This window comes from Pseudorasbora parva, chromosome 10 (assembly GCF_024679245.1).
Source record: "Pseudorasbora parva isolate DD20220531a chromosome 10, ASM2467924v1, whole genome shotgun sequence".
Taxonomy (NCBI): domain Eukaryota; kingdom Metazoa; phylum Chordata; class Actinopteri; order Cypriniformes; family Gobionidae; genus Pseudorasbora; species Pseudorasbora parva.
The window spans coordinates 35,991,540-36,011,599 of record NC_090181.1 but is presented as its reverse complement, the minus strand read 5'-3'; the positions used below and the strand labels follow the sequence as shown (position 1 = coordinate 36,011,599).

General features: G+C 38.6%; 1 protein-coding gene across 6 annotated transcripts in view; it reads right to left on the bottom strand.

Moving 5' to 3' along the window:
• Positions 1-20,060, bottom strand: part of arel1 (apoptosis resistant E3 ubiquitin protein ligase 1) — a 95,443-nt gene that overhangs the window by 50,439 nt on the left and 24,944 nt on the right. For all 6 annotated transcript variants that reach the window (XR_010908094.1, XM_067456008.1, XM_067456004.1 and 3 more), the window contains 4 exons: positions 18,672-18,898; positions 16,389-16,626; positions 12,803-12,972; positions 12,473-12,656 (listed from right to left, as the gene is read on the bottom strand). Coding sequence is in view for 5 of the 6 variants with exons in the window: in XM_067456008.1 (XP_067312109.1) it covers positions 12,473-12,656; positions 12,803-12,972; positions 16,389-16,626; positions 18,672-18,898 (819 nt within the window). In the remaining variant the exon portion in view is untranslated. The remainder of the gene's footprint in view (positions 1-12,472; positions 12,657-12,802; positions 12,973-16,388; positions 16,627-18,671; positions 18,899-20,060) is intronic.

Sequence of the window (20,060 nt, the reverse complement as noted above, 5' to 3'; positions counted from 1 at the left end):
TAACAAAACTCTCCTCTCCACCGTGGCGTGAATAAATCACAATCCGAATGCATGAGTTTCAGGTTTTATCCTATAGTTTTATTACTGAGGTGGCATGCACATGTGCACTTTTATTTTGTCGGATTTCCATGAGTGAAACAGGCGAAGGGCGCATGACATACGTCACGACCAAACGTTAGCGATTGGTTATGGCAGATCAAGAGTGGCTCAGGGCAGATCCTATAGTTTTAAACCTCAACAGGGTGCCTGCCTTCGCGGAAATAAACCCTTGTCAATGGAGAGTGGCCAGACTCTATGTACAAATTAAATGTACGGGAGTCTGGTAAAACCAGGCTAGACAACACTGTTTTATTTCGTAAAAATATTTTTTCAAAGGCATTAGTTCTGATTGATTGATTGATTGAATTGTGATTAAATGATATACACTGAGTACGGAAAGTATTCAGACACCCTTAAAGGGTTAGTTCACCCAAAAATGAAATTGATGTCATTAATGACTCATCCTAATGTCGTTCCACACCCATAAGACCTCTGTTCATCATCGGAACAGTTTAAGAAATTGTATATTTTAGTCCAAGAGCATATGCAGTCATTGCCCACTTTACTGTCCATGTCCAGAAAGGGAATAAAAACATCGTCAAAGTAGTCCATGTGTGACATCAATCTCTTGAAGCATCGAAAATACATTTTTGTCCAAAATATCAAAAACTATGAATTTATTCAGAATTGTCCTCTCTTCAGTGTGTCTCCAAAAAGATTCAAACGGTTAATGAATCAGTAAATCGATCAATGCTGTGGGTTGCCAATGTCACATGATTTCAGCAGTTTGGCACGATTCAAACTGCTGAAATCACGTGACATTGGCGACCCGAATCATTGATCAATTCATACCGTTTGAATCTTTTGGAAGAACGCGGAAGAGAAGACAATGCTGATCTTAATCTTCCTTGGCATATTTATTGTTGTTGACCAGCTAGCACGAGCCCTCCATGAGTTGGTGGGCAGGCTACTGAACTAGACGCGCTGTATATGCAGTGTTTCGTCGCGCACTTACGTCAGTATGATGCACAGGACCATTTGCTGAGCCTGGTGTATATAAAAGCTTTTCTTTGACTAATAAGAAAGTTTTCAGCTCTGAAACTTAAGAGGATATTCTTATATTACCATGACCTTTTATATATCAAAAGCTCAAGGGAAAGTTGATTCCTCAATTCATCACCCCTTTAAGTCCTGTGTTTGATTATACTGATTGGACTTGATTAGGAAAGCCACACATACACATAGTGTATGTCAGAGCAAATGAGAATCATGAGGTCAAAGGAACTCCCTGAAGAGCTCAGAGAAATAAATTAGTGTGTTTATACATGCACATAGGAAAGCTTTGAAAGCATTGAAAGCTATTAAGCACTAATAATCAGTTTTCAAAATAATCACTTTTTTCCATTGTCAAACCAGTAAACTGACAATGCAAGTAAATCGCGTTTACATGACTTTATTAATAAAGCAGGTTAATTCCTTGTAGTGACGTAAAAAATAATAATGTCCGTAACTGACTCGGAGTATTCTTTTTTTTTTTTTTTTTTTTTAACATTGTATTTATTGGGTTTTAATATTACATTTCAGTACAAAATACAGGATAGACTGTACAGATCTTCCCTTGTACAAAACCCTATAACATACCCCAATCCCCACCCAGTGCCACAAATAAACCATAGACACACTGAACAAAAGACATGGAAAGTTATTTGAAATTTAAGTACTTTGTCCTGTTGTTATACCAAGATACGAGAGAAAGTTGCCCCAATGTTTTACAAACAAATCTTGACGTTTCTTCAAACGAAATGCTATTTTTTCCAGTGGTACATAGGATGATACTTCTGTAGTCTCGGAGTATTCTAAATGTTACGTCAATTGTGATGTTAAATAAAGCGTGCACCATGTGCAACAGGCAGTGGGCAGAGCTTGGTGCTGTTTAGATAATCCTTTCTGATTACTTTAGCCTGTCAGGGTCAGGCAAGTGGCAAGGGGAAATTGGCGAATTGATTGGAAATGAATATATGGTGGTGGGAATTGATCAAGATAAAAACGCACTGCCTTAAACACAGCCACAGTTCTCATAGTTTTCAGGTTTTTAGAAAATTCAATAGAGTCTAAATACATTTTCAGTCACAAATAAGAAAAGAAAAGCACCCTTGGTGTTCTGTGATGTCACCACACCACACACAGATCGATCTGTCATGTCTGTCGACTCTTCAACTTCAAACCAATCAGCGGCAAGCGTCGCCCACTGCCTGTTGATTGGCATTTGTGAAATTTCCTCTTTTATTAGGAAAAAAAATATTTTTAATGCTTTAAATGCATGATTCGTCAGATAGGCGTCATTCGTAAATGCAGCATATTATTATGAAAAACGTCTTTTTGAAAAAGCATGTGAAAAAGAATGTGAAAAAGCAATAATGAAAAAAATCCATTTAAACATAACAATAGTGTGTGTGGAAGAGGTAATTGTGAAATATATTAAACGATTTCATTTTTATTTTTTAATTATTTAATTATTAAATTAATAAATACATTATTTAAGTTAGTCAAAGAAGGAGAGGAGGAAAGCATGTCCGTAGGCAGAAAGAGAAGAGGAAAGGCAAGAGTTTAGAACTGAAAGTAGGGACTTTGAATGTTGGCACAATGACAGGTAAAGCCAGAGCGCTGTGTCGACGCTGTAATCTCATGGAAATTTGCGATTGTAAAGTAGTGGTAGGTGAAAGTGTAGCTAGACAGCATAGGATGGTGGTGTGTAAGATGACTCTGCTGGTGAGGAAGATGAAGAGAGTAAAGGCAGAGAAGAAGACAAGTGGTGGAAGTTGGAAAAGGAAGAGTACTGTGTGATTTTCAGGGAGGAGTTGAGGTAAGCTTTAGGTGGTCAGGAGGTGCTTCCAGATAACTGGACTACTACAGCCAAAGAGATCAGGGAAACGGGTAGGAAGGTGCTAGGTGTGTCATCTGGAAGGAGGAAAGAAGACAAGGAGACTTGGTGGTGGAATGAGGAAGTCCAGGAGAGTATCCAGAGGAAGAAGTTAGCTAGGAAGAAGTGGGACAGTGAGAGGATGGAGGAAAGTAGACAGGAATATAGGGTGATGCAGCGTGAGGTTAAGACAGAGGTGGCAAAGGCCAAACAGAAAGCTTATGAGAACATGTCTGCAAGGTTAGATAGTAAGTCAGGTGAGAGGGATGTGTATCGGTTGGTGAGGCAGAGGGATAGGGATGGAAAGGATGTGCAGCAGGTTAGAGTGATTAAAGATAGAGATGGAAATGTTTTGACAGGTGACAGGAGGGTGAGGGAAAGATGGAAGGAGTACTTTGAAGAACTGATGAATGAGGAAAATGACAGGGAGAGAAGAGTTGAAGAGGCAAATATTGATGACCAGGAAGTAGAAAGTATTAGCAAGGGTGAAGTTAGGAGAGCTTTGAAGAGGATGAAGATAGGAAAGGCAGTTGGTCCTGATGAGATAACAGTGGAGGTATGGAAGTGTCTAGGAGAGATGGCAGTAGAGTTTTTAACTAGGTTGTTCAACGAGGTCTTAGAGAGTGAGAGGATGCCTGAGGAATGGAGGAGAAGTGTTTTGGTGCCGATTTTTAAGAACAAGGGAGATGTGCAGAGTTGTGGAAACTACAGAGGTATTAAGCTGATGAGCCATACAATGAAGTTGTGGAAGCAAGGCTAAGGGGAGAAGTGGAAATTTGTGAGCAGTAGTATGGTTTCATGCCAAAAAGAACACTACAGATGCATTATATGCCTTGAGAATGTTGATGGAGAAGTACAGAGAAGGTCAGAAAGAGCTGCATTGTTTCTTTGTAGATTTAGAGAAAGCATATGACAGAGTACCAAGAGAGGAGCTGTGGTATTGTATGAGGAGGTCTGGAGTGGCAGAGAAGTATGTTAGTGTGGTCCAGGATATGAATGAGAGCAGTAGGACAGTGGTAAGGTGTGCCGTAGGTGAGACAGAGGACTTCACGGTGAAGGTGGGACTGCATCAAGGATCGGCTCTGAGCCCCTTCTTGCTTGCGGTGGTGATGGACAGGCTGACAGATGAGGTCAGACAGGAATATCCATGGAATATGATGTTTGCAGATGACATTGTGATCTGTAGTGAGAGCAGGGAGCAGGTGGAGGAAAGTCTAGAGAGGTGGAGGTTTGCTCTGGAGAGGAGATGAATGAAGGTTAGTCACAGCAAGACAGAATACATGTGTGTGAATGAGAGGGAACCAAGTGGAACAGTGAGGTTGCAGGGAGAAGAGGTAAAGAAGGTGCAGGATTTTAAGTACTTAGGGTCAACAGTCCAGAGCAATGGGGAGTGTGGAAAAGAGGTGAAGAAGCGTGTGCAGGCAGGTTGGAATGGGTGGAGAAAGTGTCAGGTCTGTAGTGTGATAAAAGTGTACCAGCAAGAATGAAAGGAAAGGTGTACAGGACAGTAGTAAGACCAGCGATGTTGTATGGTTTGGAGACAGTTGCACTGAGGAAAAGACAGGAGGAAGAGCTAGAGGTAGCAGAGCTGAAGATGTTGAGGTTATCTTTGGGAGTGACGAGGATGGATAGGATCAGGAATGAGTACATTGGACAGCACATGTGAGATGTTTTCGAGGCAAAGTTAGAGAGGCCAGGTTGAGATGGTTTGGACATGTTTAGAGGAGGGAGAGTGAATACATCGATAACAGGATGCTGAGGTTAGAGTTGCCAGACAGGAGGTCAAGAGGAAGACCAAAGAGGAGGTTTATGGATGTAGTGAAGGAGGACATGAAGGTAGTCGGACTGAGAGAAGAGGATACAGAGGATAGAAATAGATGGAGGCAGATGATTCGATGTGGCGACCCCCCTGAAGGGAACAGCCGAAAGAAGAAGAAGAAGAATATTATTTAATTAATTATTAAATTATTTCAGAATAAACTGGTACATTTAATTGTTGTTTTATTGAATTCATTATTCATTTAGTTATTTCATTTTGAGTAATTTGGTCCAAGTGGCAGCCATCCACCACTTGGGGCTTTATGGCAGATTGGCCCGACGGCAGCCTCTTAAGCCTTGTTTATACTTTCGCCTGGCTCTGCTGCGCGAGCCTCCGCTGACTGCGTGCACTCCTCCCCAAACGGACCAGGCGTTTATACTTGACACGCTTGCCGTCGTGCTATTATTTGAAACGACAGAGGGCTACTTAGAGTAATTGTTCTATAAACCATCAGGAAAAAACGTCTAGAAGAAGTAGGCTAATGTAGACAGGTGATGATATTTATTTTAGTACATTTCACCAAAAACCACACTACTAAAGAATCATGTAAAACTCAGTAAGCCTTGGCTTGATAGTATTACTTGTGACATGAGAACAAAATATATGTATGCAACTAAATTACTGATCTTTTAAATATTTCCTAATTTCACTAAACATTTTAGTGTCATGATTTATTTATTTATTTGATTAAACATCTGGATCTTTATTTAAAAGGGCTTATTTCTGCTTTTGTAGGCTCATTTTGTAAATATAAGCACCTAATTTGTATGTGCAAACTGGGTGCCGTTGTCATGACAAATCCTGTCCGCCTTTGAAATCGTGTCCGCTGGTATCGGTTTTAAATGCCTGATCAAAAGTTGTTATAAATGGTTCTGGACAAGTAATTGTTTAAAAATAAACTATGAATTCATTGCCATACTAAGTACACACATACACACGCAAAACATTTATTTGAAATATGTAATTGATTGCTATAATAATGGGAGCAAAAACATGTTCTGAATCATTTCAAGTGATAAACTAAGTACAAATACAAAATCATGACATAGTAATGTACCTATAATGTAAATAAAAAACGAAAAAACAAAAACAGCAATATACAGAACAGGTGCGCAAAATAAATAGATTATATACGAGATATGCTTGTATATATCTTATATATGTATATAAGCACTTATAGCTTCAGTTCTATACTACTATTATATGAAACATGATTTGTAAGACATTAAAGACTATTTTAACACAATTTAAACAGCAAAAATCAAAACGCGATTTTGTAAGAGTTGTAATCAGGCTCTAAACAGATTACCCATTAAAAGTTCTTTCAACCAATAGAATCGCTCTGGGGTCCTATAAGCGGACACAATTTCACAGGAGGACAGGATTTGTCATGACACCGGTGTGATGAGACGTCATGCTCGGCTAGATTCGCCAGGGGCTTGTTCATCCACAGATGCGGAACAGCGCATTTACAAAAAATGCGCTGCGCACCGCTAGGCGAAATGGGGTCTTGCGCACCCAACGTGCACGACCGCCCACTCCGCGTTGATGTCATTTTTGCCTCGCGCACCCTCACTCTCAAGCGGACGCGTCGAGTATAAACAAGGCTTTAGTGCAAAACACATGAAAGCCAGCATGGAGTTTTCTAAAAAAAAAAAAAAAACACCTGAAGGACTCCAAGATGGTGAGAAATAAGATTATCTGGTCAGACGAGACCAATATAGAACTTTCTGGCCTTTATTCTAAGCTTTATTCTCTTATAATATTTTTTATTATAAAAATAAAACACGCTGGAGATTTATTGAGGATGATGTGTCGGTGAGGCAATTTCAGAGGAGACACTAATTGACACGGTCTCTCTGCAGACACTCCAGGAATGCGCTGGTCACTGGTGATTAGTAGGGCTGTAGCAATACATTAATCTCACAATACGATACATGATATTCAGTACACTATACGATATGTATCACGATATTCAGCCAATGATAAGATTCGATACGGTTCGAAATAATTCGATACACTTAAATAATTTTCTGAAAGATTTAAAGAGGACAGGGTGATTTTGGTGACATCTTGTGAGTGTTCCATTTACTTGGATATAATTAATTGAACTAAAACCTAAAAAAAAATTAAATGATACAATTATGTCTCTGACTGGACAGAGAGTATACAGCTTGCAAATGCTGGATAAAATGAATCAAAGTTGTGTTGAGAAAATTAGTTTCATTTATTGAAACCTTTTAAAAGCCTTAATGAATAAAATAAAGTGAAAAGTAAATAAAGTGCAGTATTGCAACTAACAATGGAGTTTTAAATTTTTTTTTAAAAAATCACTAAAAATGTTTTACCCATGTTTTGTTCTCAAAGTATTATAGTGACCACAATGAGTTATTATGTGTCAGGAGTTATGAATATGAAAACCGGCATCTGTACCTTTTAATTGTAATATGCATGTCACCTGCTCTCATTCATAAATGTGTGGTCGTCATGAAGACTTGCGACAAAACAACATCCCTCAGGGCTGTTAGTTTAAAAGTGTGCAGATGTGGAGAAATATTGATAGATTCTCATATGTTTCAGTTAAATTTCTATACAGAGAACTATTAATTATATCCAAAATCCGCAGATGTATCATTATTAGCGCTGCATACTCTGATGTGCTGTGTTTTAAGTTCATACTGGCAGCCTGAGGGTGCCCTGTGCTAGAGCCCTGCGGGCTCCGACTTTTTTACGCCCCTAGGGCCGGGTTGCTAGTAAAGAAATCCAATTTTCATGTCATACCTAAAACGCGGGCCGGGCTTCGGGCGTTTTTTAGACTTCTCCTTCATTTTATATTTATTTTAATAATTAAAAGAAACAATGAGATGTGCAGCGCTGGTGGAAACAACATGAGACTGTCAAGACATGGCTCGCACAGGGTTATAGATTCTGCGCCAGGAGCGCTTCAGCGCAGCTACTAGAGTTATGGCCTTTTTATAACTGGTTCCTTCATTCGTTTTCTCTGACCAGATATCTATCCGATGAATGCCTAGATCCCTTCTGAGATTTTTTCGAGACGTATTTAATTCCGATCACTCAAACAAACCAATTCAGAATGTGGTCTGGAAGCATTATAGGCGAAACCGGACAAGTGTAAATCTGGTTGTTTAAACCACATATGTAGATTTTACTCCTGGCGAATGGTTAAAAAATAAACGTGTAAGCGTTATGGGCTATAGCCTATGTTGTAGTCAGATATGCCGGCGCTACCCGGACCCCCGCATCGCCGCAAATGCAGCCTAAAGCAAGCCAATGCAAACAGTTTATAGTGAAACTAAAAATAAGTCTTAGATGTTCAAAATCAAAAAACACAATCATCTTCAATAAAATTCATAAAAACTAAATGATCTTATCAGTGCTTAATTTGGTCGTTCTTTCTCATATTGTGGTCTTTGCATTTGCAATGAGCTGTAAGGTAAGACAACCTGCATGTTCTTTTATTATTTTTTATTTTTTTAGATTGTGAAGACCATTTCGTTTGCGAGTGCCGTTGCGACCAGCATCAGCCTGCCTCAAATGTCAAAAATGCCTTTTTACTAATGTAGCCTAGGCTAAATATTTAAACTAATATTGTGATGTTTAAAGGCGTACTTCAGCACTGGGAAGATGAATCTGTATTTAAACTGGGTTGTCAATGTAGTAGAAATGTGAAACATTTTTTTAATTTGGTGCCTTCTAGACTGGGAAAAGACAGAAAATGTATTTTTGTCTCATGGTGATGAAAGACTACAATTCCCAGAATGCTTCGCTGCCCTGTGAGGCCATTCCCAAAGCCACCTACTGGATTACTGTGACTGAGTTGGAGAAGAGACTACAATTAAAAACTGAACGTGTCTGTTCAATATAATGAGTGAGTCACCGCGCGAGTATCTCAGCACTGAGCACTAACTGCAGGAGTGAGATAAATGAGCTGAGCTCTTGTGATGAGAGCTGAGGTAATCGCGACTACACTCGCGGCACACATTCACAATGCGAGTTCAGTCTGGCGCATTTCAGTTCATGCCTTTGCAAGCTTAAATTTCATTAAAAATTTAAATTTGAGAAGTTAAAAGACTTACATTGCTCACCATTGCACTGTTTAAATGAGTGCCTGTAGCTGCGAGCTGAGCTCTGAGTGCGTGATCTCCCATCCCCCATGCGCGGGTTCAAAACATGCGGAAATGGCTCCCTCTGCTGGCTGTAGTCTTTAGCCTCTGGCCAAACATTTCTCCTATGATGCAAATATCGTCAATTTGCATCATAGGAGGAATTTCTCCAGAAATAAAATGCATAAATCTCTTGTCTCAGGGGGACATGAGGGGGGAAAGCACAATCATTTGAATATACTCCAGGGTTTCTAATGATACAGAGCCATATTCTAATCGTTGAAGTAACCCTTTAAGTGTTTTACATCTATGGATTTTATTATAGGCAGGAGAAGTCAAGAGTTGATTTGAGAGGCTAAATTGATTAAACATGCGATTAACTCACTGTTGGCCGCTGGCCACTTGGTCGTCACATAAAAAAATGAAAACTCTAATTTAACAAACAAAAAATGCTCTAAACATTTTTCTAAATTACCTAATAAAGAAACTAAACAAAAAAAAACTACTTTGACATTAAAAACAAAACTGAACTATTTAATGGCTGCAACAATGTAAAAAAAATAATAATAAAAAAAACGGGCTTCAGTCGGACTCGGGCCGAGAACATTGATAAGCGGTTGGACACGGGCTGGCTAGGGCCTCAGTGTCTCGGGCCAGGGCCAGGCCGGGCCGGGCCGGGCTAGGGCCTAGATTTGAAGCCCGTGCAGGACTCTACCCACTGCACATTTAGTCCATATATGGCACACATGAAGAAGAAACAAACCATGTGACAATGAGCACCCTGACATAAACAAACCTTCCAGAGATAACAATAACACATGCAGATAGGCACGTTTGAAGACAATAAACACACATTCGCGACAATATATGGTTTGTCTTTGTTCTCTATGCCATGTTGGGTGTTTTCATAATATTAAATTTATAATGCAAATGCAATGCTATTTGACATAGCTTTTACAGTGCCTTGCGAAAGTATTCGGCCCCCTTGAACTTTGCGACCTTTTGCCACATTTCAGGCTTCAAACATAATGATATGAAACTGTAATTTTTTGTGCAGAATCAACAACAAGTGGGACACAATCATGAAGTGGAACGAAATTTATTGGATATTTCAAACTTTTTTAACAAATCAAAAACTGAAAAATTGGGCGTGCAAAATTATTCAGCCCCTTTACAATCAGTGCAGCAAACTCTCTCCAGATGTTCAGTGAGGATCTCTGAATGATCCAATGTTGACCTAAATGACTAATGATGATAAACAGAATCCACCTGTGACTAATCAACTCTCCGTATAAATACACCTGCACTGTGATATTCTCAGAGGTCCATTTAAAGTGCAGAGAGCATCATGGAGAACAAGGAACACACCAGGCAGGTCCGAGATACTGTTGTGGAGAAGTTTAAAGCCGGATTTGCATGCAAAAAGATTTCCAAAGCTTTAAACATCCCAAGGAGCACTGTGCAAGCGATAATACTGAAATGGAAGGAGAATCAGACCACTGCAAATCTACCAAGACCTGGCCGTCCCTCTAAACTTCTGCTCATACAAGGAGAAGACTGATCAGAGATGCAGCCAAGAGGCCCATGATCACTCTGGATGAACTGCAGAGATCTACAGCTGAGGTGGGAGACTCTGTCCATAGGACAACAATCAGTCGTATACTGCACAAATCTGGCCTTTATGGAAGAGTGGCAAGAAGAAAGCCAATAGAATTGGAATTTTTTCTTAAAGATATCCATAAAAAGTGTCGATTAAAGTTTGCCACAAGCCACATTGGGAGACAAACCAAACATGTGGAAGAAGGTGCTCTGGTCAGATGAAACCAAAATTGAACTTTTAGGCAACAATGCAAAACGTTATGTTTGGCGTAAAAGCAACACAGCTCATCACCCTGAACACACCATCCCCACTGTCAAACATGGTGGTGGCAGCATCATGTGCTTGCTTTTCTTCAGCAGGGACAGGGAAGATGGTTAGAATCGATGGGAAGATGGATGGAGCCAAATAAAGGACCATTCTGAAAGAAAACCTGATGGAGTCTTTTGTACCCCATAGGAAACAGGCACGCGCACCCTCGAAACAGTCGGACGTAGTGGTGTACAAGAGGTAAAAACTATATAAATACTGTTCGTTTTCTCACACAAACTGCTCGTTTAGTGTCTTAGGCCATCAGTGTGTACTTATAATGGGGGATTGTTTAATTTGGACTTCTCTGTGTATGCTCTTTGAGGGGGTGACCATAGACCTGCATTATGTGAGGCACAGACAAGAACGGTTTGCCCTTAAATGATCAAAATTGAAAGTACTGGGGAAACAAATACTCCTACATCTCGAATGCGAATGAGGTAAGCTAAAACATATCAACATTTAATTTCACAGTGAACTACACAAATTAAGGGGGCCGAATTAATTTTGCACGCCCAATTTTTCAGTTTTTGATTTGTTAAAAAAGTTTAAAATATCCAATAAATTTCGTTCCACTTCATGATTGTGTCCCACTTGTTGTTGATTCTTCACAAAAAATTACAGTTTCATATAATTAAGTTTGAAGCCTGAAGGTCACAAAGTTCAAGGGGGCCGAATACTTTCACAAGGCACTGTATCATTGTGTATTTTCTGTCAGACTGTTTGACCCGAAGTCACAAGAGATCACAGAAAGTTATATAAAACACTCAACTTATGAAGTATAAATTGATATAAAGTAAGTTTGGAATAAAACAGGATTTTAACCCTATGGGGGGTAAACACTGTGGATTTGAATAGGACTTATGTACCGTTACTCGCGGATATTTTCTTGGGGGGAAAATATCGATTTATATTGCAGAATCGATAAAATTGCTCAGCCTTAGTGATTAGTGTTATTTTCTGGGAGATGCTGAAACCGCAGTCAGAGGGCATAACCACTGACTCATTGCAAAATTATATTTGAGATTACCAGTGACTTTATACTGAAAAGATTTCGAGATGGATCCTTGTGGAGATTGTTCTTTTCCTGAAACACTTGATCACCTATTATTTTACTTTGAGGTTACTTCTAAATGTTAGTTTCATATACATAGCTGGTAAAATACAGTAAAATTGATTAGTAAAATAAAGACAGTTCCTTCTATAACCCAAAAAGATCTTCTATGATGTTTTAAATTTAGTTTTATTGATCGGTAAATAGCACATCCATACTTTAAAATGGAAAATGTAAACCTTTCATTAATATATGAATATATTCAGCTGTGAATATATGCGAGTTTGTTAAAATGTTTCAGAGCTTGAAATGCCTCAATTACTCAATAGAATGTCTGAAAGTTGTTTCTCTTAAATATTCAGAATATTTATTATTTTAGTATGTTTTTCTTTGATGTCTATATTGGTTACCTGTTTGTTTTCACCCATGGCTCTTTGTGTTTTTGTGTGTGTTTTTATTTCTATTATTCCTTTTCAAATTCAAACTGTTACGGGTGTGCTTGTCCCAATAGAAGTGTCTTACATTGTTGGTTCTTCCCTGTCTTTTTATGTACATTCTGGCAAGTAAAAAACAAAACAAAAAAACATCTCCAATAACAAGATTAACTCACCACTGAGTACAATGATGTCAAACTCCCCATTGTTGAGAGGCTGGTCCCTGTATGAGATGCATGCTCTAAAGCAGCCTTTCTTCCTGAAGGTGAGCCTCATCAGAACCTGACACTGAGGCTTGTTTAATGATACCGATGTGCTGTAGCAATCATCTGAGCTCTCCTCCTCCTCCACTGTGCCCAACTGTAGGAAACATAAGAAAATTATATTTGAAAACAAAATCAGCAAATTCTATTGGAGCTGAAACCTCTTTAATACTAATACATATAGACAAACCTCTAAAGTTTGAACTAAAAACTATGCAGTACGTATGCAGTAAGTGTCCTTACTGGGTGGACATGCACGCTGTAATTGACCTCATCCACCAGTGAGACTGAGTTACTGGTGGGGTTGCCATACTCATCCCGTGGTTCTATCTGCAGAGTGTGCTGCTGGCCATAAGTCAGCACCAGTGTTGAGAAGTGGTACGCAATCTTTGTTTTGGATGGGACCACTGTACCTGCAACACATGTCATGAGTCATCTACATCTGTTAATTTTGACTAAGAGAATTCTTGGAATGCACATCTTAATGCACATCAAATGCACATTTCTTGGAATGCACATCTTAATGCAAGCTTAAATATAACAACATTGTTATCATTTAACATTACTGACAGAAATGAGTTACAAAAAGGAACAGAAAATGGACATGCTGGTTTTGTTGAAGGTCTTTTATTGGCTTTTAGTAGAGTGAGCCTGTTTTTTGGACTGTATGCATATATATTCTGACTGGAAGACAAAATTACTGGGACAACAGCATGCTTCAAAATAAGGATACAAATGTACAATAAATATTTTTTCTTGTTATTTGTTTTTAGTTATCTGTGAATTTTAAGGTGTCGTGAAAGGAATTTTGTTAATTATTTCTAAGATATTGTACATGTACCATCTTAGTTTAAAATCAAAATGTGATTTTGTTGAAGGAAACAACAGTACTCCACATTTCTCGTTATTATATAGGGGTCCCGGCACCGAATGAGCTGGAACCTTATTGTATTTGTTCCAATTATCTGATTATTAGGTGTCTAAGCACTGAAGGAACAAGCAACACACGTTTTTATTTTTTATTTTCTGCCCTAAAAGTATATAGGTGTCAGAGACCGTAAATTGTAGACACCCCAAACTTGGCAGGTTCTAAATGTGTGCATCTAATCAGACACATAGAGAGGATCTGGATGCGACTGAGGGATTAGCCCCTGAGGTGGTTAAATAAATCTGCCGGGCCACAGATCTCAGCCTCTGTGCCACCAAGCGGATGGCCTGCACCATCAGCCATTCTATGCCTGCCATGGTTACCAAGAAGAGGTATCTGTGGCTCAATCTCTAGGGCATCAAGGAAATAGAAAAAGTATTTCTACTGGATACCCAGACTATGCCTCTTGGCCTGTTTGGTGATGCAGTGAATGCTGTCATTGACAGGATCCAGGAGGATGCTTGCAAATTCTAAACGGGCAAGTTTGTGTCGTGGGAGGAGACGTGGCCTTTGAAGATGTTTTGTGTTCTTGAAGCCCTTCTCTAGCAGATGACGTCTTATGGTTATGGGCTGCAGTCAGCATCAGTAAGGGCCTTAATTTGGGTTGAGGATCGACCTGTGTCTTCACGGACAACCCGTCGGATCCTGCGGCTCAGTGCAGGTGAAATCTTTTTGAGTCCTCCACTTGAATTTTTTGTCCCAATAACTCTCAGGATTTTTTAAGAAATGTAAAATGACTGTCTTACTGCGTCCAACCTCAGCAGCGATTGGCGTGTTGCAAAAGGCCTTGCTTGTGCAGCTCAACAATCCTACCACGTTCAAAGAGAGAAAGCCTTTTTGCCTTTGCCATCAGGAGATCTTGACAGTATGACTGCTTGAAGGACAATGCCATGAAAGCCATATTTTTGTGCAGATTTTACCTTTTTATGGCTATGGTCTTAAACTTTTGATCAGCTGATGAACGCCCCGTTTCAGTTTAAATGCAGTTTTCAATAAATTGCCTACTCTCTATTTTTTGTCTATTGCTCCTGTTTCTTCTTTTGGAATTTGAAATCAGCACTTACAACCCGGTTATGATCCACAATTGCGAAATGTGTAAAACTCGCAATGAATCCCCTGGTCTTAAGATTTTGTTCAGGAGTGTATACTAACAGTGCTTTAAGTTTAGGTAGGATTGGTTTTTTTTTTCCTGTTGTTGTTGTTTGTTAACATTAACACACATGCAGGAGCATTTATAGACGATGCTAACTGGAACTGGAAAAACTAGAGAACTGTTAGCTGAAGAATAAAATCCGTTTTAAGTTTCCGTTGTGCAATGCGAAAGAGACAACACAAAAGCTGATTAATTGTCTGCCATATAAGATGCATGTTGGTCTCATTTGTATTTGTAATATAGCAAACTATATTTGACTAGCGAAAGAAAGAACTCGTTACAACACCACGAAATAAACACACGCACACACACATACACACTAAAGCGCTGCGGGAGCATTGCACTCGTGAAAATATTCCGCGAAATAACTCTCTTTTGTCAAGATATATTATTTAACTATAGGCCTATATTAGAAATAAACTAAATATGTTGAATTTTTACCTCAGTATGTTTCTTCTGTGAATTTCTTAACAGTTCCCGTTACGCTCATTCTTCATGAAAGTTTCTCACTAAAAGTCAGGCAGCGCGTGCTGTGCTCGAGCCTCAACAGCGCGACACCAGTATTAAACTATCCATTGTTATAAAATCTGATGAATCATTCTCGGGATATGATGCTGCCATTTGTGTAAACTTGCACAAACCCATTTAAACTAGTTGTGAGGCTGGTCAGCTAACGTTAGCTGTAGTGTGACAGGATTCTGCACCGCACTTCTCTCTGGTGACGACGCATCACTAACAGTGGAGGGGAATCTGCGGTTTGTCCAATGATAACAGTCACTAAAATTTTTATGGTAATGTGACCAAAAATATTTAAGACCTGTTAAATCTGAATTTAAGACATTTTAAGACTTTTTAAGGCCTTTTTTAAGGCCTTTTTTAAGGCCTTTTTTAAGGAAAAAATTATTTAAGACTTTTTAAGGACACCCTGTTCACAAAATGCATGTATGCAGCCCTGGCTTAATATATAAAAAATATAATAGTAGTAATATGCATTGCTAAGGACTTAATTTGGACAACTTTAAAGGCGATTTGCTCAATTTTTTTTTTAGGTATGAAAAATGTAAAAAAAAAAAAAAAAAAAAAGGTATCAAAAATGTACCATTATGACTGGTTTTGTGATCCAGGGTCATCTTGTGTTGTTTATGTTGTTCAAAATGATATGTAACAGTTGAATTTACTTGAATACTTCATACTGTTACATCATAATGGTCTCTGGTGTTGTGGGAATATTTAAATACTTCATAGTGCATCTCGTGCTATTTTTTTATTTTTATATATTGTTCAAAATGATCTCCTGTGCTAGTTTTATATACATAAAACTAGCTTTTAAAAATGATGCAGCCTAGTATCCTTTAGGTACTCACTAAAATACACATATACAAGTTTTCAGAAATTGTATGGACAAAATTTCCCTTTTGGAGAAATGTGTAAATTGACATTGATATCCGACTTCATCGGCTGGCATAAAAAACAGACACACAAGTGTAAAGTAGGGGGTCTTGATCATTGACGGATAAAAAAAAAGTACTTTCTTTAAGGTTGCATCAAGAAGAAGACATAGAGGACAATAATGCTCATGCATCAACCTTGCTAATTGGCATTTACTGTATTAAGGATTCTGAGTAATATGGGTTTATTTATAAATTGTGTATGCAAATTCTGACATTACAGTGTATGCATAGTTATAAGACGATAGCTTGTAAGGTTTGTATAAAAGTGAGCATTAGGAATCTGTACTTGCATTTTACCTGGTTGGAATATTTTGTAGTAAGGGCTGTAGGCCACATTCAGGCCTCCAAGTTTTACAGCTACCTCGTAGCGTCCAGCCTTACGCACAGTGAAGGCCACTTTGACTACATTAGATTCAGGCTCTTGAAGGACTTCCTGGGTGACAGGGACTTCTAAAGCCAGCTCTATGTGAGTGATGTTCACCCTCAGTCCAACAGGTCTATGTGCAGGAAATGGCTGGCCATTTTTGTAGAAGAGCTGTGAGAAAGATTAAAAAAAAAACGGTAACATTTTACAATAAGGTTTCATTTGTTAACATTAGTTATTGTATTAACCTACCATGATAAATACATTTGTTATTGTATTTATTAATCTTTGCTAACATTAGTTAATAAAAACATGGCTATTCATTGTTTGTTCAAGATAGTTCACGGTGCATTAACTAATGATAATAAATGTTGAAATTAACATTAACAAAGATTAATAAATGCTGTAGAAGTGTGGTTCATTATTAGTTCTTGTTAACTAATGTAGTTACCTAATAAAAACTTATTGTAAAGTGTTACTAAAACAACTAATACACAATACTGTAGTTATTTTAAAGGTGCTTTAGAATAAGCTGAAACAATATGTTAAATTGTTCTCTGATATCTACATTGAGGGTATGTGGCTTATTTAAAGGCAAAAATTGTCCAGATACAGTTTTACAGGTCCATTTACAACCCTAGAAATTGTCCCTAGGATGTAATGCTCTGTTTTTGCCTTATTTGGAAGGATCATCAATCTCTGTTCAGTGAAGCAACTCGTGAGTCCTGACAGAACTAGGGCTGGGTTTCGATTCAAATTTCAAGAATCGATTCGATTCCGATTCTCAAGATTTTGAATCGATTATCATTATGTAATTCGATCCGATCCGATCCGATCTTCAAGTGTTTTTGAAGAAAGCATTTTTTTCCAGCTGTTACCTGAATTACAGGACTGTAGTTATGCAACATATTGATACTATTATTATAGACATTCAACTGCAAATTAATCGAGTATTGATGGTCGTAAAGAACAATCCCCCTTCCAGAGCTGTGCTGTCGCGCGCCGTCATGACAACGCAGCCATCACAACTTCCTTGGCAGTAAGAGCGCGCTGCAGTGAGAACGGCTGTGTTCTTCAGCACAGTGACGGCAGTATAGACTGTGTGTCCACCAAAGCGTTTTTAGCCAGCTGAAAACTCCTCACTGTGAGCGCTTGAGAGCGTTTTGGCAGGCAGCGTTTTTTCTCCTCAGTTAAGACTTGCTTGTTGTTATGATATGGAAAATCAGCGGAGGTCTTTCTAATATCACAGGTAGTTTGTTCCTGTATTGATTCTATATAAAATTGCAGATACAATGTAAAGTATTTGCTCTGGCATTTGTTTTAAATCATTTTGTTTCGTTATTATTGCTTGTTGTCATCTGATGACGACACGCAGAATGTGGAAGTTGGTCTGTGTTGTGTTTGTCCCGCCCCTCCTCCACTGTGATTGGACGGCTGGGTGAAAAGTGACAGTAATGAGCGCTGCGTTTTACTTAAAGTTGAACATGTTTCAACTCTCGGCGACCAGTAAAACTCGCTGATCGTTCAGCGCGTGAGCGTGAAATACTCGAACTTCTTAAAACCCGGCGCTCTCTTTGAAAATGCCAGCCAGTATTCTCTGTCCGCTGCGTTTCTGGAGTTTTCAAAGCTGCCATGTTCGTTGTGTTAATGTCCTTCCAACTCGCGCACATGCATGAATCCAGTGACGTGGCAAATTAAAATTCAATCTAGGCCTATTATTAAATCGATCCTCTGAGTTATGGATCGATCTTTAGAAATTAATATGAAAATCGATTCAGAATTGGTGAATCGATTTTTTCAACACAGCTCTAGACAGAACACAGACCGACTGAATGACACTTAAAGCAGAAAATCTCAAATGGAGATTGCTAAAATGCAGCTTACTTGTTTATTGTTTTTTTCAGATCATCCTCGCGAGAGAAAGAGAGAGAGCCCGCGTGCATATGGTTGCATGTTTGGACATATGCATATGTTGGGGGCGTATATATTAATGATTCCAGCGATTGCATCACAGTTGGTGTTATGTTAAGAATCATGTATTTTTACATGGTGTTTTTCATGCACAAGATTTACATAAGAAGTAGGAGGCAATGGTGTTTGAGACTCATAGTATGTGATGTCAATGTACTGAACTTTTATTTTTTCACTATGGCAAGGTTAATTCAATTTTTCATTCTAGGGCACCTTTAATTGAGCTGCATGAAGTGATTGGTTACCTGCACACGGAAACTCATGGTTTGACCGACTTCCTGTGGCTCTTTCCAGTCCCAGGAGACCTTGCATGAGCGTGGGTCCAAATAATTTCCCCGCACATAGTCGTAGATACTGCGGTCGCCATGACGGGTAGGGTCTTCATTTTGTAAGAAGCTGACCACACGAGCAGCAAGCTCACACAGAAACTTGATGGTAAAGACGAATGCGATGATGGAAACAGTTATTCCACCTAAAGAGAGTACACAAGCCTTTAAAAACTGAATCTATAAATGTAACAGTTTTTTTTAAATGGTAAATTATTTTTCCACACAATCCAACAGCATGAAACAACATAAGATAAATAACAGCTGTCAAACACACCATATTAATATTACTGATAAATGTTAGTACAACAGTAATAATGTAACAGAGTTACACTGTGTATACACTGTGAAAAATATACAAAAAAGCTTAAATTAACCAAACTACTCACGTGTGCACTTAATTTTGTATGTGGCTGTGTTCAGAATTAACTAATCATCAAGCTCATGTGAAATAGTATACACTTGTCTTGAAGTGACTCCAAATAAATTGCCTCAGGTTACAACTGTAACAACGGTTCCGTGAGAAAAAGAACGAGACACTACATCTTGGATTGGAACGCCATCACCGTGAACGTTGTCTAAAGCATGTGTGACAGACATGCCAATGTTATTGGCCCACAGCATGATGTCACTAGCGGAGCACCTATGAGTATAAGAATGCACCTGTAATACACATCATCAACTCTTTTGCCTTAAGGAAATGCACAGGCAGATCCAAGGCATGGCAACAAGAAGCATTGTCTCTGTCCCTGTGCCCTTTCCACATCGTGTTGCTTCTCTCTCCTAGCAGAAACACGGTGAGCAGAAAAATAGATACTTTGCTAACACTTTATTTTAGGGTTCAGTTATTAACTATTAACTAGTTGCTTATTAGCATGCATATTACTAGGACATTTTATTAGTTGCTGTTTATTAGTATTTATAAAGCACATATTAATGCCTTATTCTTCATGACCTTATTCTACATCCCTTAATCCTACCCAACACCTAAACTTAAATGCTACAAAAACTACCTTACTAACTATAAATAAGCAGTAAATTAGAAGTTTATTGAGGCAAAAGTCGTAGTTAATAGTGAATATGTGTTCCCCATACTAAAGTGTTACCGATACTTTTGCTAAAACATTGCAGAAAACAAGAATACAGCAAATATAATTATTTTAATTTGTCATAAAGAAATGACTGTTTAAGAAAACCAGGTTTGTGACAAGTTAATGCGTGGTGCTTTTAGACCTTTTTTAGACTATTTTCCCTATTTTCCCCATTATTAATCAGCATATTAAAAGCATGTTTCGAAGCAATTACCTG